Genomic DNA, 21766 nt, shown 5'->3' on the forward strand with positions numbered 1-21766 from the left:
TCTACTCGTGGTATTTTACCTTCGAACTTAAGACTGAGCACTCTGCAAACAAGGCAGCACGTTCAACTCGAGGCTTGAGCCAAGGCGGTAAACATAGGCATAGAAGAAGACAGCGAAGAAGTCCGTGCACCTTAATTTGCGGCTGCTCCGGGACTAGACATCGTGCTTGCGGAGATTTTCCCTCGAGCTTTTAGTTCTTTTGGGGCAACATCGCGACACTACAGCCCTGGGATGTCCCTGGACAGCAAGCGACTAGGCAGAACGCCTTACTACTGGCGCAGCCACCTCCACTTCTACGCAGCAGCCCACCTCTGCACGGCAGGCCTGACGAACCTCAACTGGTTCCCGTACGCCATCTACAAGCGGGGCCGAGGTACGCGCTTCGCGTTGAAACATAGCCCGTCAACGATGCCCTGGAAACCTGAAAAGTGGCTCATGCGCTCTAACAGAGTGGTTATCCCTCATACGCAGGCTCATTCCTGGCGATATACGCGGTTGTGATGAGCTTGTTGGTCGTTCCCATGTTGCACATGGAAGCTATCCTGGGCCAGTTCAGCCACTGCGGAAACCGGGGTGCCCTCGAATGCTCTCCAGCGTTTATTGGTAAGCGGCTTTGAAGTGCAATCACAATGCGGTTAGTGCAAATTGCAATCGAAATACAATCACAGACAACGAGGTGTGAAAAATAAGAGGACGTCTAATCTTCGAATTACGATAGATATAAGCATTAGCCACTAACATCGTCTTTTCATTCCGCCAATTGTTGGCATTGAGAGACTGGCACAGAGTTTTTCAAAGTGTGAAAAGTCTTTATTCGGTTTGGGTTTTGGCGAAATGAAGGTGCAGTGTCTGTATTACTTCTCCGTGGACATATGCACTTTGGAAGAATGCGATTTTTGGCCTCCATCGAAAAGCAAGGCGCCCGTGTGCTATTGGATGTTAGTGCACGTTAAAGAGCCCTAGCTAGCCGAAATTTCCGGAGCACTCCACAGTCCTTCAAAACGGCACTTGGTCTTTCTATTATGAAACTGGGAATACATACTAGACGAAATGACCGAAGCGCACCTCACGGCGCAGTACGAGCGGCTGACCGCAACATTGACTGGAAGACAGGTACTTTAAAAGATCGACATAAACTACGAGGGTAGACACTCCCAGATAACTTCTGTTCCCCGTTCTATACACTATATAATGGAAGTCCCTCCACTACCTAAAAACATGCACCCAGAGTTTCATCTACAGCGTCGGCTAGCAAGAGCCCCATCATTAGAGAAACACTATTCTAATCTACCACAAACGACGTAAGTCGACGCGGCAGAATACGGGGATAAGAGAACCTATGCCCTGGCAATAGTCGATCACACGTATCGCTTACAAAATTCAGGAGAGATAAACAAAGCACGAACCCCGGAGGAGGCGGGAGGAGGCGGCTGTAGCTCTGGTGATTGTCACGACGAACTCCAAATTCATTTTTAGCGACTCGTAAACAGCGATTCGAAACGAAGAAAAAACACGCCAATTTCTCCTCGATTAAGTTTTCTCCTCCTCCTTCGCTACAAAACACAGGACTTTGATGAGGGCTTCCATATAACGATGCGCTTTCGCTTCATGATGTGCTTCGCACTTGCAGGTCTGAGCTACACGATGGCTTACTTCCACGTGGTGAGCTCGGTGAGCGATGCGCTGAGCATGTCCCATGCCACGCTGTACCTGCTGGGCAGCAGCCTGGATCCGCTACCGTGGTCAACGTGCGGAGGGATGAACTCGACCGCCTGCTACGTCCTTGAAGCCACCGGGGTGAGTGCACGGACTGTGCGGCCGCGGTTTGGGAGGATCATGGTACAGCACTTTGAAATCTGCACCGCTGAACATCAGGCCTCTGTGCGTCAATATTCAAGTGGGTATAAAAGGCTGCGGCTAAATTGATTAAAAAAGCTGAAAAAAGTCATAATAAGCTCAACAGGCTAGCAATAAGATAAACACATGGCAATGGGCAGTTGTCTTTCTCCAAACCAAATTATAGATTTTGAGCCGTTGTACGCTGTTCAACAGGACATCAAAAGTGGCTCGACTGTGGCACAGGCAGAGGCATATTATTTTATTCTCTTTTTGGCTGCCTCACCATATTATATGTCAGCTGGCCTAGAAGGGGGAGGGGGGGGGGGGCAATCCGATCTGGTGACGTGCATGTCGTCCCCCCCCCCCGCCAGCTGGATAGGCTGGTGCGGTTAAGGCTGCTAGGCCTTGCCCAGTTACAACGGCCAGCGGTAAGGATAAGTGCACGCCGGAACCCATACTGTGGAGTTGCGAATCCCTAGGGAGTTGTCAGCGTACTCCCGGCGGCATTGTGAGTGTGCCGCTGCCCACGTAGCCTGTTTTCCGACACGGGGGAAGGTCTGGAGGGGTCCGGACTGGGCACGTGGAATCCGGTTAAAAGTAGAACAAATTCAAAAGCCCCTCGGTGCGAAGAGCGCATCGCCCAGCCGCAGACTTGTTGGTTTCCGTTGCCGAAGAAAACGGGTCCTCGCGGGGCCGCGGCTGGGGCAAACTAAGCTCAGGTTCTGGGGAACTTGCCTTTAGGCTCGAAAAGGCGAAAAAGACAGTGGCAGAGTAGCCTTTGTGATCTCTAGTAAGCCCGAAACTTGGGAAAAGGACACTTATGCTAAAGCACTTGTGCCCTTCACAGTCAGTATCTTCCATGAAAACGCACAACTATTCAGGGGAGCTGGACCCCGCGATGATATGAGTCAATTGGCTGGCCGAAGGAAGGCTCAGCCGGCTGTCAAGAGAACGACGGCTTAGCTCACGTAGTACGCGAAGAACAGCGGTTTGCTGACTCGTATGCTCGCACGCAAGGGGAAGTGAAGACCCCTTGCGAGGAACCGAGTCGGAACGGTTGACCGAGGGAAAGCTCAGCCGGCTGTCAAGGATATTCTAGGCACTATAGTCCAGGGAACGACGGCGCTGCTCGCGTAGTACGAGAGGAACCGCGGCTCGCTGGCTTGGACCTCCTCCCGGGGGCAACCCCTTGATGAACCGAGGTTGGTAGTGCTGGCCAAGGTAACGTCCGGCCGGCCGCCTAAAGGTGGCTCTGTTCGCGTAGTATACGTAAAGAACCGCGGTTTAATGACTAATGCTTCAGACAGGGGTTTCGATCGAGACCCCTTGGTCCTGGGCGGTAGTGCTGGCCGAGGAAATGCCCAGCCCGCTGCCAAGGGCCCGGTGACGCTGGTCGCGTAGTACGAAAGGAACCGCGGCTCGCTGACTCAGCGCCAAAAAAGGGAGTGGTGACCCCTTATTGCCGTACCTCTGTAGGTGCGCGCACGACTATTGAGCGGATATAAGCAGAACGGTCGAACCCGGATGGAGCCAGGTATTCGAGCCTGGCGAGCAGCCGTCTAACATACTATGTTGGAGAGAAAACAGTGAATGGAAGCCACTGAGGGTCTACAACAGGGAAAAGACCTTGGGCACCTTTAAAGTACCGTGAAGTAGGGCCGAAAGAATCATAATACGGCGAAATGTCCCTCTCTAGTAGCCCCAGTACAGTCGGGGCGGGGGAGTCTGACTTGGGGAACGGGGAACCCCAAAGTGGTCCAGCAACCTGTCTCTGTTAGCGCAGACCCGGCGAACGTGATGTGGTTTGAGAATGCGCTTGATAGGCCGAGGGCCGTGCATTTCGGCTAAGGCGAGTGATCGCTCTCTATTGAGGCCCGGAAGGGAGCTCGACTCGATCAGGATCATTCGAGAAAACCCACGCTGCCCCGATCCCTCCTCAACTCCCATAACCCTTACCCTACATTCCGTTTCCATTTCCCAAGACCCATCCACTCCTTCTACTTCCCAGGGGAAATAACGGCGAATCTCCCTATGTAGAATTCCCCACATTATTATTTTTTTTTTTTTTGTAGTCTTAGGGTTCTTTCGCCTACTGGTGCAAAACACAGACCAAACTTGTCCTTCAGGACCAAATCTTTTATGTTCGATTGGATTAAGCCTGCTATACCTAGTGCCATTGGCAGATGTATATTATTCTACTTTCCGTTTGGTTTCCTCATCATATTTGATGGTGATGTCAGCTGGCCTGCGAGTTTAGAATCGATAGGAATGTAGATTTCTGCAGTACGGTATAGGGAAGTTTACTAAATTGTGTCATCATATAGTCCTACTTTTTCGCGGGACCGTATCCATGCGTGTAAGGGTGAAGTGCCACAAACAGCAGCTGTTGTACTCGTGTCTCGCAGCCCCGTCCATGTCACCAAGTGTACCGTTCACTGGCGCTGCGCTTCGAAGGCCGCACCGAACGCGACCGACAACCGGTTGTGCCTGTGGTGCTGGACGATCGTGTGATACTCGTGCCCAGGCACCAGTTTCCGCGCAACTGCACCCCCGCCAAGCTCAGCGCCGTCGAGCACTACCACCGGTGCGAGGCTAGGTTTAGTGTTTGGTGCAAGGCATTGCACTTACCAATTACTCCCTGTCATACATGGCAGTAATTGAATTACAGTAATGGAATTACTGTAATTTAATTACTTTTCTCGGTAATTTGTAATGTAATGAATTCCTTTTTTGGGTTGGTAATTTAGTAATGTAATGAATTACTTTTTGGCAGTAATTTCGCCGCAAAAGTAATTAATTCCTTTTGAAATTACTTTTACTAAAATGCGCCGCTACTCCTTCAATAGACGACGAAGTAGAGTGCCGCGAAAGCAGGAACGGCGTGCGGCAAGCGAAGCCATCGTAATGGATCGGCAAAGGGGGACAGAGTTGTGCAGAACAGTGCGTCTGAGACTTCAACCACTCTCTAAGCAGCAGGATACAAGGCGTCAAGGGAATGCTGAAGGGAGAGATGGTGCAAGAAGGCTGGAGCTGAAAACTAGTTTGGAGCGCGGCGTAGCGCCACTCCCTGTTGCGTCAGCTAGGGCACAGTGGTGCCTGGTTACACTCAACACCACGGGGCGAAGGAGGATTAAGGTTGGGGGAGATAGGCAGAAGGGTCCATGACGTGAGGCACTGGGGCTTGAGCATTACTGAGCAGTGAGCACAAATATGCCGACATCGATTCTTGGGACTGCGGAAGCAATAAATAAGCTAGCTTCTTCGGGTCCTTCAAATGGCGGAGACAGCTTCGGGCCAGCAAGACGCTGGGTTCGCCGGTCATTTCAGGACCGGCCGACTGTTTTTTTTTTCTTTTTTTTTTTTTTGCGGTAGTCTTGTTTTTGTAATGGCACGTACTGTAGAAGAGAGAGAAGGAATAGCTCTCTGGGACGGAATTTGGCGGGATCGAAGACGAAAGATAGTGTGTGCTTCGCGTCTAGAGAACAAGTTGCTTTTTGTTTACTAGCTTTGCTTAGTTTTTGCATAGATGGAAACTAGAAAGTAATTTAAAAGTAATTTATTTACTCAGTAGAAGTAATTGTAATGTAATTTCATTACTTTTTGGGAGCAGTAATGAGTAATGTGATTTGATTACTTTTCTGCGATTTTCAGCAAAGTAATTAGTAATGTAATTTAATTCCTTTTCAAAAGTAATTTTGCCATGTATGCTCCCTGTGTTGTTTACTTTACCGCACCACGCCCGGCGTATAATTCGGCTCCCAACTGCTCTGAAATATACCGATGCTGTCCTGTGTGTTAGAGAACTACCTCAGACATTTTATGCAGTGCGTCATGATTTCCGTACTTTATTTTCATCATCCAACGCACGTACGAGTGTTTCTCTAATACTGAGTGTGACGTCACCATTTCGTCAACTGGGATATCGTTTCTGACCGTGAAAGTAATTTAGGTTTCGATTTGCTATTTTTTCTTTTTTTTAAATATTTCTAATTGGAATTTAGAAAAACGTTTTTCTTTTTTTTTGTGTGTGTGTGTGTGTGTGTGCGCGTGCGTGCGTGTGTGTGTGTGTGTGTGTGTGTGTGTGTGTGTGTGTGTGTGTGTGTGTGTGTGTGTGTGTGTGTGTGTGTGTGTGTGTGTGTGTGTGTGTGTGTGTGTGTGTGTGTGTGTGTGTGTGTGTGTGTGTGTGTGTGTGTGTGTGTGTGTGTGTGTGTGTGTGTGTGTGTGTGTGTGTGTGTGTGTGTGTGTGTGTGTGTGTGTGTGTGTGTGTGTTGGAGTCAGGACGTGCCGAGGAATGTAATTCAACCAAAAACACAAAATGATGAAAAAAACACCGGAGTTGCCTCCCATAATTTTTCATTTGCTTCGAAGCGTTTTATTTGGCTAACCGGAAAAGCTCTATAACAGCACACTATACGTTCCGTCGCGGAGGAATTGTGTGCCGGTTACTGCAGAGCTGTATCCGACTCTAGGACTAGCAAGCGTGGGACGTCGCGCCGGTGTAATATTCCGTGGCCTGACCAATAGGCCGAGACAATTTTAAAGTTCGTGCAATCACCAAACTGCGGGCTCACGGTGTCTAAGTCGTCCGTGAAAGACTGAAAGGCCCTCATGTGCATGCTCGCCGAGTGGGGCGCACCTAGTACACAACCAGGACTCTGAAGTTCATTTAGCTGCGGCAATGGGTACATTCATAATTATCACTCCAGATTTACTAGTTATCATAACTCCTAAATGTATATTTGCAAAATAGCTTTTCCCGAAAACTTCACAGAAAGGCAGCTATAGCTATCATCACTAGCATTATATCACTAATCGTTAACAGTTTTGTGATGGACGACAACCTACCGAACTCCAGCTACACTAATCGACCTTTCCTGTGTTGGAAAAGAAGCGAGCTACCAAGAAAAACCAGAAGCATGCAGTTCCAATTAAGGTCACATTTATTTAGTGGCCATGCAACTTGCACATGATAGGGGAAATCCCTGTATACACTGAAGATACCAGAGCGGGTGTTTAGGGCAAATTTCATGCTCACTTCCTGTGCTGAATCAAATGCGACGAATTCGATCTAAGCGGCATCGAGAATTGTTCGCATCAGGGTAGGTGAAGCTACAGTAAACATTTCAGGACATTAGCTAAAGCAGCATACTGGCTCTCCGAAGTGAGACCAATTGTCAGGAAACCAAGTATCGCTTTCTCACTCAACAGAGATTGCGCGCCGTCTATAGGACCCGAATGGCCTGTTGGCTGTCATGCGCTCAATACGCCGCTGTCTGCCGCGCGTGCAAGGGGCTTCATCCTTCGCCTGGACCGCCGTCTGGACGTGATGCGCGGGAACGCCGACGTCGCTCTGGCGTACGCAGTCACCTGGACCATCGCCTTCGCCGTCTCCTGCTTGCACATTGCCCTCTCCCGAGCGGTAGGTGCTTACATTGGCCCACCGTATGGCTTCCAGCCTTAGCGAGCAAATCGTACCTGGTCACCGTAACACAATATAGCGCAGTGTTTTCTATCGCATAGTAAACCCACTTGGTATAATCTTTAAAAAATAATAAAATATGAAAAGTCCGTATAAAGTTACAGGTGACGCAGCGAAGTGTGGGAACAGAATGATACAGACAGCCTAAGGGAACGAAAGACAGCGGAGAGAACAAGCGCCGGTTAATGATATTGAAACTGGCATTCCGTTACCCGCAGGATACCGGAACGGATTTCGAGGGAAGCGAACGTTGTAAGGTGTGGTAGAGATTCTGATAGACGGACGAGATCACGTTTTTGCGTGCTAGGTGGTAGCAAGTGGTGCATGGACACTGTTGTTGGTCACTGGTAAAGCTTTCTGTCCTGAAGTGAATTTAAGCGTACTACTTCTGATGGTTCTAATATGGAACACTGCACATACGTTCTCGCCATTTCAACGGGTATACGCTGCTCTCGGTGACGCGCAGGTAACGTACGCACTTGTCGTGGTGCGCGTCTTCCTCGTGTGGTTCGTGTGCGCCAAGGTGGTAGGCGAGGGCTTCAAGGAAGACCTCTGGAAGCAACTTTCTAGCTTCGACCCCGCCCATCTGCTGGACCCGCAGGTAAATCAGCGACATACTCTCCTGCTAGTGCGCGCTGCTGCTGTTACGGGGAGAGTACTGACAAGCGCATATGTCAGCGCTAGTATAGACAACATTTTGTTCTACCTCTGCCAGTGAACGCAAATCTAAAAAATGAGTACCGAAAGGTAGTGGCCATTAAGATGCCGCGTACAAGATGATGAAAGATGCCTTCCCTTGGCGGTTACGAATCTTCCTATATATACAACTGGCCAGCCAAACCCGATTTCAGCGCCAGTTGATATGGTACCGGCCAGAGAAAATTCAAATGGAGCGTTGTGCATTGTTGTCATGGCAACGATACCGAGAGTAAAAAGAAATTTCATTTCCTAGCGTGGTCTGATCATATTCGGCGGAAAAGAGGCTGGCTATGCTTTCCTCAGACACCAGGCGCGCTGTAGTAGTTGAAACCAAAACTAGTGCTTTCCACTTCTGACAATTTAATTTCTAGTTTCTATTAGTGCAGAGAGTGAAAGGAAGCTGGATAGTCCGACGCCTCTTCTCGAAATACATCGTGTCTCCATTAAATAGTGCTCGAAGCTGCGGTGATTGCAGGTTCCGTCTTTTGTTTGCCTCGTTTTCAAAAGTGCCATTTTCGCCCCAGCATCGAGTCGTCTGATTAGTGGAAACTTCGAATGCCAATTGGATTGTTATTGGCCTACCACAGCTTCCAGATCCAGAGTTTACAACAATCAGGGGAGGGCGGCATCGGCGAAAACGACACTTTTTAAAACAATGCAAACACGGTATACGGGCCCAGATCATTGCACATGTCCACATGATGCGAACGCTTCTGCTGATGCAACAGATATGCAAAGGGCTTTGGTTTTTTAGTTTATGAGGTTTAACGTCCCAGAGCGACTAAGGCTATGAGAGACGCCGTAGTAGATGACTCCGGGAATTGTTCCTTAACGTGCACTGACCACGCAAATGGCATTCGTGGTTTACGTGCTTTTAAAGCTACTCTGCTTGCCTGTGCTTAGCGTTATAACACACTGTACTGCAGTCGTGGAAGCTGGCCACGGAGCGGAGCTTGTACAGCGTGGGCTGCTCCCGATCTTTCCTGCGCCTGGCCGGTTGGAACAAGTTCTTCGGTGATCTTCGCTGGTGAGCGTTCTTTCTCCGGCTGGGTGAATCTGTAGCCGTTATAACCCAGAGGGTCGGAATGCGAAGGAAATGGTTAAGGACCTACAGAGGTGAAGCAGAGCGGTTGGCCTAAAATTAATAGGCAGAAATCTAAACGTTCAATGACCTTGGAATAGCACTACCCGTTAAATAGGAAACAGGATACTGCGAGCGGTAAAGTAATATGCCTATTTATGAGAGGTGATCCGGACCACGAAAGTAAAATAATTGGGAGAATTCGATTAGGGCAGAGCGCATTTGGCAAGTACTCCCACATCAGGAGTGACAACATAGCAATGCCCCTCAAGAGGAAGGTATATAACAGCGATGGGGCAGGGACTTGGAGGCTAACGAAAAGAGCTCATCTTAAATTGAGAATAGCGGGCAGATCTGTGCAACGGAATATGATAGGTGCAACGCTGAGGCAGAATGCAGAGTATGTCCAGAGAACAAACGCGAGTTACTGAGATTCCAGTCGAACTTAAGAAGACGAAGCGGAAGTTGGCGGACATGCAATGCGAAGTCAATAATACCAATGATTGCAAAGCGTGAGACTCCATTTCAAGAGAAGGCAAAGAAGCGTAAAAGTGGAGGCATTAAGTTAGTTTATGCTGGCATCAGATGGATGCAGCTGGCGCAGGACGAGGTTAATTGGACGGATACGTCACAACCCTTTATCATGCAGTAGGTGCAGTCAGGCTGTTGCTTCTGATGATGATAGTAAGTTTTGGACGTACCCCACCGCCTTCGGGATGTTTCTTCACTAAATTAGGCACAGACTGCCAGTTGACAGTAGGGCCAGTCCAACCATGATATGCCGAGCTGTCTAGACATGCCTGTCCGCAACCATGCGCAGCTGCCAGCTGACATCGAGTGTCACCATCGAGATTAGAGTACCGTCGAGATCACACATCCAGTAGTCGTGACGTTTTCTGCAGGGAAAGAAGATCATGCACCGACCATGTTAAATTCTCGGTGATGACGCACGGAGTCGGTCATCGCCCTCGCTCATATCACGTGACCATTTTATCAAGCAACTGTCAGAGCACCTGGAAACTCAGCCATGTATCACGTGGTATATTGACGTCATACATTTTCGGACCAGCCAGCGTTCGGTCATGTCACATGACATTGTGGCGTCATCGGAGAATTTCCTGACATTACCTGGTTTTCTGTTCGCGTGGACTCTAGTGCTGTTAGATTAAACTTATGTATGTCCGCATTCGCTGACAGAAGCAGCCAGCGACTCTAACGTCAGCAACCTTGACCAAAGGCGGTTACTTTTTCTACTAGCTACCTGCCTCAGCCTGTGAGTCTAGGTCTCGCCATCTCCTGACTTCGCGTGACATCAAATAAATGGCTGGCACCAACTGTAGGCAGCTTGCTCATCGATTACAGCGACTCAAGAGGCCTGGGTGTCAGTATGAGCCAGAGACTTCTTCCTTTCATGAATTCTTGATGCGTCAAGTACGAATTTTTGCGATTTTTTTGTCACAAAATATTCATAATCCAGCAGAGCTCGCTATCCTCTTTCCGTCGACAAGTCGTGGCATATTGAACGTTTTTTTCTCGTAGCGTGGCGCCCATACTGGCGTGGACCAATTTCGCAACGACGCTCATGTCGACTGCCATGGTCTTCCTTCTGCTTTTCCTGGTGTCGGAGAGGACGGACACTGAACTGGACGCTTACTTTGAGCGTGAGTTTTGCCAGCTGCCTGCGTTAGCTCTTTCTGAGTTGTTTTTTTTTTAATTTATTCTGGCGCTGGATATATGCCCTTTGGTTGTGTAAGTGCAAACTGCGCACTATCCCAGTGGCCCCGTAACAGCATGTTCCCCACGATATCCCCGATCTCTAAGTGACAGGGTAAGGGGTATATTATACCACCGACGCCTACTACACTCTGTCCTCATTATTCCTTGTAGCTTTGGCGCACCAGGTGAGCATTGTTTTCTGCCATTTCTTGGCACTTTTCGCCTGCGACTTATTGCGGTTGCGATACGGTCTGCTTAGGGCAAAGTTTCCTCGTCCGCGCGTACACCATGTGGTTGCTTTCGACCCAGCCTGTCGACGCAGGCTGCCGTGCTACAGGACGTTCGCAGAAACATAGCCAAGCACGCAGAACACGTCATCCTCGCCTTAGACCGCAACGCTATCGTTTGGTAGCGTACGCCAGAGGCGGTCCTGAGCGGTTTTAAAGGTTAGGGTGTGGGGAAAGAATATACTATTATGTTAGCTCCTTTCTCAAAAACCGCACGGTGACCTTCGAGTTATAGAAAGGCTGCGGATCAATAACTTCTACAGACCCAATACGGCCACTCCACATGGCTCGGTGATATCAACGATGCTTTTTAACACTGCCATGATAGAGTTTGCGCGAAAAGTGTGCGCAATTAAGTGAGTAAAACACGCCATATACACCGATGATATATAACGGTGTAAACAAAACAAAAGCCGCTAGGGAGACGCAGGACACACTGCAGGAGGCTACAAGTGTCGCAGACAGGTGTACGAAATCATGCAGGGTAAGATGCTCGCCCGGAAAAACTGACAGCACACAAAGGAATACGACCGCGGCATGATAGACAACAAATTAGGCGATAGCGATACACCTGAAGTGAAGACAGCAATGATACTGCGATATGGTTATAACACGACGCATGCGTAGACCACTCCCTCAGGCTCGTAGCCAATATGACGTCGCAAGTGGAAAGGATGATTGCCAAAACCAGTGGAATGCAAGGGTTCTTTCTCGAATAGATTGCACACTTAAACTTCCTTCTCTATTTTATCAAGCGACATTACGCCCCAGGCTGCCGACAGTAACGAAGAACGATTACGGGGCATTGCATCACTTTAACCAATGGCCAATGACAAGAAATTATAACATGGCGCAATTTTTTTAATCGTTATATTGTACTACCCCAGAAGAAGAGAAGAGTGAACACATGTATACTGTTTCAGCACTAGTAATCAGCGGCATAACCTACAGATATGGCTCCCACTCCCACTAGAACAAAAACAGAAACTATGAGTCAGAACTAGAAAGACATAAACCCAGGAAGCGCAAACCAGCAGCCCAATATTGGAGCGTGTTGGTAATGCACATGCATTTCCTACGCAGGACACTGCGAACACTGTACCAATACTGCGCCAATTGTCCGTGCTTCCTGCGCAAAAAGCTTACTGGGGCTCCCGGCTGCCACCTCCACTGATGAACTGCTCGAAATGGGCGTACACGAAACAGTGCAAGAATACATTGAAGCGCTATTCGATGCGTTAAAATCGTAGTCTCATAAAATAGCATCCACTACAGGCAGGAATCTAACAGAGAAGATTAAATTTCAGAGGTCTGGGCGAGAATAAAAATAGGCCTTGTCCTAAAGACAGTACCCTCCGAAATTTGTGCGAGAAGGAGAGACATGTCAGATGCAAAGAAGTCCTTGTCTAGATTTGACGATGTGCACTACAGGGACATAACGACAAACAACAGGGAGCAGTGGCCTGCATGGTTGACAGAGCTTGCGGGAAGCGACGGCACAAGGGGAAGTCATAGGCCACTAGGAACCACAGTGAGACGCATATCAGCACCCAGGTCCTAGCCGACGCGCAAGAGGCATGCAGGCGGCACAGCGCTGGAAGAATCTGGATGGCTGCCGTCAAGGTTCTGAATGTGATGAAAGTAAATTAGGACAACTGTTCCGTAAAATGGACTTATGGTATGAAGCCGTCAGGGCAGCTTCCTCGCTGATGCTATCCCCCGTGCATACGCCAAGCGGTACACGTAACAGAATAAAAGTCAGTGGCACTTCACAGCCCATATGGAAACACTCTACAACACATCAGACTAGCGTGGGGGAGATAAGAGTCCGCCACATAAAACTCTAAATAAAGCGAGCGGTTACTCTCATGGAGACAGCTGCAGTCCAGCGCATCCACATCTCAGCCTATTGAGCAAGAGGTATGCCTGGCAGCTTATAAAAGTAAGTGCTGACACAACAGGCAATACGCGCGACATGGGCTTTCCAAGAGCATACGGCATTGCAAAACATAACCAACCCTACGCCGGAACGATGGCAAACGTCCTTGTTTAGCACATAACCTGCCAGCCAGAACTTGGTCGAGAGAGTTGAGAAGACGGCGAAATCAATGCACTTTAAATTGAGGATTCCACCCGCTCAGCGACTGCTCTTATTATTAACAAAATTGTCCAATTATTGATAGCTGTCGAATCTTAGCGAATATTCTTTGATATTTCTTACGTCCCGCCGGTGAGCCTCTCCTTGCCATGAGGCTCCCTCCGAGAATCACCCGCTGAAGTTTGTGCAGGCACAGCAAATGGTTGTTCTCCACTGTTTGCAGCCAAGGACGCCCACTTCGTGTCCGTGGTGCAGGCGCTTCTGTTCTTGGAGCCCGAGCGATCCTTCTCCCTCCTCTATTTCAGTATCATGTTCTGCATGGGCATATGCGACCTGGTGAGCCTTCCTCAGTGAAGAGTTCGAAGCTTAATATGTTAAAATTTAGCCACCAAAAGCTACCACTTCCTCTTAAGACAAATTCGAAAGGAGGATAGTTTTAGGCGCTTACTGCTACTTCCACGAGAAGCAACGTGCATGAAATATTTTGCGAGACAGGGACAAGTTCGCGTCGTTTTTATAAGTATCGTCTTCGCGGTTTTCGCCCTGATCTGAATGATGGGATCTCCAAAATTGGGAATGATGGCAGCCGAACTGACATCCGGTTCCGGTGTTTCCACCAATCAGATCACTCGAAGTAATGGCGAAAACGACACGACGTAATGGCGGACACGACGTAAACTTGTAATATGGACCGTATAGTCAGCTCTTAAACATCGTTGTAGCATATTGAAACGACAAGGAGAGGGAAGAGAGAACAAACACAGCGCTCGCTTTCTGTCCTTATCGTTTTATGCACTGCAACGATGATTATGCCTTAACCACGAGCTGAAGTTTCGACACTAGTCACTAAAGCGGATAATAATTAAGCGCCTCATAATCAATGACACTGGTTAAGTTATTTGCTTTTAAAAGTAAACCTCTTGTAGTCGATTGGCTCAGCATAAAACGTGTCGCTATGCCGTGTAGAGGCTGCCATGGATTTGTCGTCGTCATTTATTTGTAAGTGCAGTGCATTAAGAGAAAAATATGAAAGTGTCTCTTGTGTTGTGCCTCTTGTGGCAGACGCCCGCATACCGTCTTAAAGAAAGGCATAAGAACTGGATAAGGAGAGAGGCAGAAAACGTTGCGAAGGTTGCCTGTCAAAAAACTCAGTGTCATGGATGCCGCCAATGGAATATTTAAATAGACATCAAATTTTGAAAAGAATAAGCGGGAAAAGAAAGTTAGCTGATGGAACGTAAGCAGAACATCCTAGGTAGGGAAACTGCGAGGAGTCGCGTAGAATTTTCGAGTCGCGACCAGATATTTTTAAAAGCATCAGCGCATTAGACGACTAAATCTGACCAGAGACGCTGAGTAGACGCTGTAAACGCTGAGCCGGAGGCGTGTGTCAGCGCCAGTGTCACAAAAACGGGCTGTAGTGCACCGCTTTGATAACTACTCTGGCATATTGTCCCCCAATATGTTCGGAAACAGCAGTTTTATGTATCGTATACATCTTGCGAATCTAGTAGAGCATATAAATTTATTTTTTTTTCGAAATTTTCACTCTCTGCCTTGGGGGCCACTGTTTCAGGTAATCATGCAGGAGGTGGTACTAGAAGTCTTGATGGTCGATTTCCCCGCGGTCGCGGAGCGTTCGGTGATGTCCAGGGGAGCGCTGTGCCTGCTTCTCTGCGCTCTCAGCATGCCTCTCTGTACCGGGGTAAGTCCTGTCTTTTAGAGCGTTTAGAGCATGCGCTCTACTCTTCGCACTGCAACTCCCAAGGCAACTCACGCGTTTGACCTTCAGCCGAGAGACCCTGTAATGGATGGCTTCGGAAATATCGACCACATGGGGTTCTTTAACATGCACTGACCATGTGACTAGGCGGTGGATTTCGCAACTGCTTCACCGGCGCTTAGTTGCTCAGTCTCGTCATGAATGACGTGCGTGCCACTCCCAGCGCGTCAACGCTTCCGCGCAGGCGTTAGGCTGGTGATGTGTATACCTGTTCTTAACGGAGCTTGCGCTCGAATAACTATAGGTTTACCCGGGATAAACCTCCTGAACTTTAAATCGAAAGCTTTACTAGCATCGTTGAGCCAAGGTCATCGGTGTTGTAAATTTGACCTTCGAGTTGAGGAGTACGTGTCAGTCACGTGACGTACCACGTGACTCGCAGCCGTAGCTGCGGCGCGCGGAGCCGCGGCGGCGCTCGCTGGTCTCGCATCTACGCTGAACCACGTGTTTCGCCGCTCGCCTAAACAAAAGCGTGAGGCGTTTGTTTAAGTCCGCAGATAGCCAGAGAGGAGCCTCGTACCGGAACCAGTGCTTCGACTGTGTATCGTATACGCCGGGCTGAAGCTGAAGATCCTTAGGGTACATAAGGCAATATATAAGAGCGTGCATACACACTGCCGCCTCGCAGTTTCTCGCTATGGATGAAGCGGGCTGGCCAGGACCGTATATGCTGTTGGGGCAGTCCCGTATAGACGGCGGGCTGAGTTTGACCATCCGGATGACTTTGCCAATCATGCTAAGTATTCAGCTATAGAGGCAGGGAAGTTAAACGTGCGAAGCCACCGGCAGAGACCTACGAAGAACGGGAGCGTCGACTGGCTCAACGGCGTTTGAAGTAATAAACAATGCAAAACATGTGTTTGTCTATGAGTCTTACCTGGCTTATCAACATAGCATAACCAAGCGTAACAATTCTTTCGCTTGCATAACCGGGCTTACCCAAGCTAAGCCACAGCGATTTCTTTGTCTTCATAGCAATACCTGTGGTCACCGAGCGATCACCTCGATTGGTTACTGATAATATGGGAACATATTGAACGAATAGAGCGCAAATGAAGCGGGACGACAGAGAAGCAGCGCTCGTATCGGTGACGCAAATCAATGCGGACCCTGCGAGATAACGTGAAAATGTCAATGCTTATAGAAAGGATAGAAGAGAATGAAAGTCACCACATCGCGAAGAACGAGATGATGTGAAGGTTCTAAGACACGGATTTGTACAGCACTGCGAAGGGCTGACATACTAGGTCCATAGATGCACCGAATGGCTTAATATCATGTCATATCATGTCATACCGAATGTCATGTCGTATTCTGGCCGCGGTGTCGTGGTTATGTCCTTATCAAAGTCGACCGTCTCCTTGTCGCCGTGTCTTGTATGTGTAGTAAAAGACGGGGCAGCGGTGCGCGCCTAGTCTGGACGGGTCTTGCGGTCAAGCAAAGGAAAGCAAGAGTACGGATAGAAAAAATATTGAAGTTTAATTCTTCTAGACAGATACAAAGCGAGAGCTCTGTTTGGTTCGTCTTCGCTTGTCGTTAAGCTTCTATGTCGAAGGTCAAAGTATTTGAGGCAAGGGGCCTACTTTAAACTAAACTGTCGTCTTCAAGGTCAAATTGACCCACACGATCACCTTGGTGAAACTTGACTTTCTCTCTAAAAGGACGCACAACTGTTCAACCTCTAAACTTTCTTTATGGGCACGTGGTATAGTGGGCAGATAGACAGTGACATGAATCGGGCAACTTGCAAGTGCACTTAACGACCTCATCTACTAAAACGCCGACTTGAAATAGCCAAGCTTAAAAGTTTAGTTAGCGTCACTGATATAGACGGCATCCCAACACGATTCCTCTGCTTTTGTACTCACTTCAATAACTGCGACACTTTACTGGTCCCACGATTTCTTATTATACTGAGCTATGAAGCCCTACACACCTGCAGAGTTTGTTGCTTCCCCCTTCTCTCGCCCTCTGTATCTGCGCGCTTTTTGGTAAAATAATAGGGCACAGTACCATTATTCTCCAGCAGGGCATGTTTTTCAGCTGTGCCTTCCCTTGCGTGTTTACTTCAGTGTTTGGTGTTGTGGAGTTTCATGTTAGGATGTCTCCTGCTCAGTGCTGTGCCAACATCTGCACCACTACGTAGTTATCAAGCGTGGATAGCCTAGGAAAAAGAAACTAAACCTTTGGCAGCACGATTTTCAGGTGTGTGACACTAGAAGAATTTAGATCGCTGTATCACCTTAGATCGCTGTGTCATACGTTGATAGTGAGGGTCGAGTCAAAACGTCTTACAGACTATTCCCACACCGTATACCCACCCAATAAAAGGTCATTGTACTGTCGACTGAAATTTTTGCCAGGGCTGTCCTGCGTACGCGGCGTTTGGGCCAGTACATTCTTATGTGTGACTAGCGAAGTTTTTATAACCGGGTCTCAGCCGTTCGTTGAGCTCAGCGCCTCCTACCTGGTCGAACTTGAAATCGGCTACTATACCTGAAATCCAGAGCAAGTGTGGAATCCTGTTATGTTCTAAAGCTGTGCAGTATTTACTTTCCAGCATGAATTTTATTTTCAGGCCGCTTTCTCTGAGTTTACCGAAGAACTTATATCTCCAGCTCTATGAAGCGGTGCCTCTCACCCCTCTTCACATGTGATTAGCGAGGTGCTGCTTCGAGCATTTATATTCCTCTTTTTTTTTCTAGGCTGGACCTTATCTTGTCGATCTGCTAGACCATAATTTCAAGGGATCGCTCTACCTGATACTCAACCTGATCGAGCTGCTGGTCTTCACCCGTGTCTACGGTACGCACGAGATTTCTAGCGGCAGAGATCAGCAAACACAAGCGTTTTCTTTGCCCAAAGCTAGCTAAAAAAGCGATGTCGTAGAAGCTTATTAGAACGGACAGAGATAGTACCAAATTAAGGGGTGCATTCTTCTGCGCAGATATTTTTGGAAAACAAATTATTTTCCGTAATCAACAGGTCGTTTCTGGCAGTCAAACCCGATGCAAACGACTCACATATCCGGTTGCCTGTAACAAGGTAGAAAGTTGGGCGAATTGGTAACTAGACATGAACTGGCGCTTGTCCAGTTCTTAAGCGTTTTGTCGTCATCTTTTTTAGCGCAGTGCATTTTTTTTCAATCATGCCTGTAACAACTAAAATTATATGGACTTTAAAGTCATGACATCACTGTGACGCAGATGACGGCCAGAGGCGTTCGTTTTCAAAAGGCGTCAGATGTTTACTGGCATCCAAACTTACTATAGGCGCTGCCATTAACTGAGCAGTTGAAAAAGCCGAGAATAAAGTTGTTCTCTCTCTATCTATGACAGCAACACAATTTCGTTTGTCTCGGTGACTAGGAAAACTTAGTATCTAGCTGATGTGACTTTAAGGCAGGGGATTGCTAGTGTAAAGGATCTAGCTTAAACGTTGAACCGAAATTGCGGTACCGACCAGCAAGGCGAATAGGATGTGTGCTTTGTCAGGAAAAGTACAAGTTGTTCTCCCTGAGTTCATCTAATGGACCAGGTTTCTTTACTCGAAACTTCGTGCCTTACCACGTTGTTTACCAACTGCTACACAAGAAGTTATGACATGCAGGCCTCCGTCGTCTCATCGTGGATGCGCGATTGATAACGAATGAAACGCCCAATGTGTGCCTACGTGCCGCCTGGAGTTTTGTACTACCCGTGTCTTTCACGGTGAGTAGAAGACAGCGATCCAGTCTGCTGTGCATATAGAGTTAATCAATGAGCCAGCTACGAAGAATGCTGCCTAGGTGAAGACAGCGCCCGGTGGCTATCTAGAAAGTCGTTGGAAGAACTGTGCATCTGCAGCACATCTGGAGCGTAGAAACAACCTCTAAATATAAATGCAGGCTGACTTCCGTAATCTTAGATGCCTCTACACTCGTAGCCCCTGAGAGGAACTGAAATATACGAGCGTATTTGACCCATTGCATCATAAGTGCGTCCATTCGAGAAACAAGTACTACGCCCACCAAAGACTGACGTTCTTGGAGGGTCATGTGAAACATAATCTACGCGGCGCTGTTGCAAGAAAAACTGCTTTCCTTCCGCATTTGCTAAAATTTTGTTTCAAATCCACAGCACTTTTTGCCAACCCCGTGCCCAGCTTTTTAGGCTGTTCATTATCGGGAGCAGAATTATCACCCCCCCCCCCCCCCTCTCTCTTCATATTCTCAGCAGTACCACAGCGCATGCTCGCGCCACTGGGCTCAATCCTGGTGTCCAAAGCTCCCAACCGTTGCCGATTTCGACGTCCAAAGTGCATGGTAAGGTTGGGCCCTCGTGCATTGTGGCCAAGTTCGCATCTTGAGAGAGGGAGGGGACGTGTGTGTTAATTATTCTATCCTGCATCTATCTCAACTGGCGTTATGGCGATTTTAATTTCCTTTATGAAGACCCTACTTCCGGCATAAAAAGCCAATATTTTTCTCTTTAGCCGCCTTCACCGTTCGTCGTCGATCTCTCTAGAGCTCAGATTGCGTAATTGCGCTGTGCTCTTTTCTTGTGGACATGGGCTCAAACTTGTAAGTAGTTACATGGAGTTTTATGCTTTCTTTCACAGAGGTCTCTATTTCAAGCGACTGCTTTGCAACGGTTTCCCCTTATTCATAAACAATCTCTGTGCAGGTGCTGCTGCTGTCAGGCATGTTGCACACGTCACATTTGTCGTACAATGGGTACGCCTATCCTACCTGGACACAAGACCTTGTTCTTGGCTTGGCTTTGGCAGGCTTGGGCTTCATACCGGCCTATGCCGTCGCCGCATTAATGAAGAGTGGATGGGTAAGATCTGTGTAATGCTTGCCATCCAATGAAGTGACTGTGATGGCTCACTTCGCTGTAGGCTTGCACTAAGTGTTTTGATGCTGTGCACCTATGTAGAGAAACCTGAGGCGGGGGGGGGGGGGGGGGGGGAGGGGAGGGGGGATGTCTGTCATGGTCGCCGTCACCGCAACTACAAAGAGTCCATAGTAGGTACCGAATTTTAGCACATCTATCACTCCCGCCAATCGACGGATGCAAATTGTCAAAGATGAGACGTAGCGCTAAGTTTAGATTACTTATCGTGAAATGAGCCGTCCAAGCAATCCTTGATGAGAACCTACCAACGCTGCTAACGATGAATGAAGAAACTGGAATTCAGAGTGAAGAAAATGGAGTTCAAAAACATTTAATGGCGTGAAAGTCATGAGCAGTGACAGAATAATGAAACATTGTCTGTTATTTATGCTCCATTGCGTAGAACGCTCATTTCGGCATAGGCTGACGCCACACTATTTTAATCTAAAAGTCCAAAGTGTCAATGCTACAGATAGCCAAATTAATCGGAACACTAACAGTGGGGGCATTGGTGTTGAGAAATTGGTCATCAAAAGGGGTGGGGTGAGGTAACGACAAAAGAGTAAAGGAAACCTAACGCATGCAATGCAGAGAGTGAGAATTTAAGACCATCGACTATTGGGAAACCGCAGATATCTCAGAAGAACAGCTTGAGGGGCTAGTTGGTGCTGCATAATACCCAGAAATGTGGCGCAACGAACACAAACACATGCGAAGAGACACAACACACGCGCAGATATGTTGGAGGGCTAATGGAAGACTGTGCTGCAAAGAACAAAGAGTTGCCCCCTTGTGTAAGCGATGCTTCAAAAATCTTAAAGCGTTCCTGACAGTCGGAAAAACGCTAACATCGCTCTGATCGATAAAAAAGGGATTGTCAAGGACTCGAAAAATTACAAGCAGGTCAGCTGAATAACCGTTATCTATTAAGGGATGCAATGTGATGATGGTGCTGATCGAGTTTGGAAGTCATGGTGCAGAGTGGCATTGCTACATTGCTGGCGTCCCTAGTACGAAATGCTGATATGGTTTGAGCAACGCAGCCATATTAGCAATTACCAAAACGAGCTAATAGGGTTTGAGAAACCATGGACTGGAGCTAACCAAACCGTCAGACTGGCTTTCCTCAATGCTACTTTACAATCTTGACAATATGGACCAGAGGATAAAAACATGCGCTATAATATAACAGGGCAGAAAGAGTAATTCTTTAAAGCAAGCTTCTTGAGATAAAAGTATTCTCGCGACCATATATAGCTACATCATTGGCTAAGCCGTAAAACTTCTGTGAAAAGTCGATTACCAGGGTAATCAGCAACTATGTGCGCTCAGATGAGCTCAGAGAAATGTAGCAGACCATCATGGCAGCCAACGTCAATCGTTAGCTCTATGTAATCAATTCATTTTCATTGGTGCTGTGATATTAAAGATTCCGGCTGTCGATAAAGATCAAAAGGGCGCATGGGGGCACAATTTCTGCAAAGTTACGTTTCTACGAGCGGACACGTCGCAATCCTTTCGCTTTTTTCCTGTGGCTCAACCGGCAGGATGCGACGTGGCCGTGGTACTGAAAATGTTATTGCCGAAATGGAGTTTGGGAGTCGTTGTGCATGGTGGCCCCGCTACATGGTTGGCGTCTCTAGGCCGGGACTCCTCATGACGAGGCTCCGTCTCGCGCCTGCTTCAACGTAGCCCGTTTATTCTAACGTTACTCCTCTTGTAACCTCCTCTACCTTTAACAGCAACCTCATTCGCTTTCTACAATTCTTGCGCTTTTTCGCCGCACCGGACTTCAGCTTCGGTCACCGGGAAACCGAAGTCCCTGGTCACTTGGTTAACGCTGCCGGTGTTCAGCCTGACCATGAAAAAGATTCGCGCCGTCAGAGATTTGTCGACTGCGCGTTTAC

At 48.0% G+C, this 21766-nt stretch overlaps 1 protein-coding gene across 1 annotated transcript; it reads left to right on the forward strand.

Moving 5' to 3' along the window:
* The first annotated feature begins 231 nt into the window (after positions 1 to 231).
* LOC146178393 (sodium-dependent nutrient amino acid transporter 1-like) lies at positions 232 to 17781 on the forward strand. Its single transcript, XM_084579687.1, has 9 exons — positions 232 to 373; positions 472 to 603; positions 1631 to 1797; positions 4245 to 4423; positions 7129 to 7258; positions 7785 to 7919; positions 8944 to 9044; positions 10638 to 10759; positions 17688 to 17781. The coding sequence occupies exons 1-9, from the start codon at positions 232 to 234 to the stop codon at positions 17720 to 17722; spliced, it is 1143 nt and encodes a 380-aa protein (XP_084435813.1). The 3' UTR covers positions 17723 to 17781.
* Positions 17782 to 21766: the final 3985 nt, after the last annotated feature.

This window comes from Amblyomma maculatum, chromosome 9, assembly GCF_055883805.1.
Source record: "Amblyomma maculatum isolate TAMU_Amacu chromosome 9, ASM5588380v1, whole genome shotgun sequence".
Lineage (NCBI taxonomy): Eukaryota > Metazoa > Arthropoda > Arachnida > Ixodida > Ixodidae > Amblyomma > Amblyomma maculatum.

Excerpts from the sequence above, each read along its gene's own strand:
- LOC146178393 (XM_084579687.1), top strand. The coding sequence starts at position 232 with ATGTCCCTGGACAGCAAGCGACTAGGCAGAACGCCTTACTACTGGCGC. Across the intron at positions 604-1,630 it reads ATGCTCTCCAGCGTTTATTG|GTCTGAGCTACACGATGGCT; the intron begins GTAAGCGGCTTT and ends TCGCACTTGCAG. Across the intron at positions 10,760-17,687 it reads ACTGGACGCTTACTTTGAGC|GCTGGACCTTATCTTGTCGA; the intron begins GTGAGTTTTGCC and ends TTTTTTTTCTAG.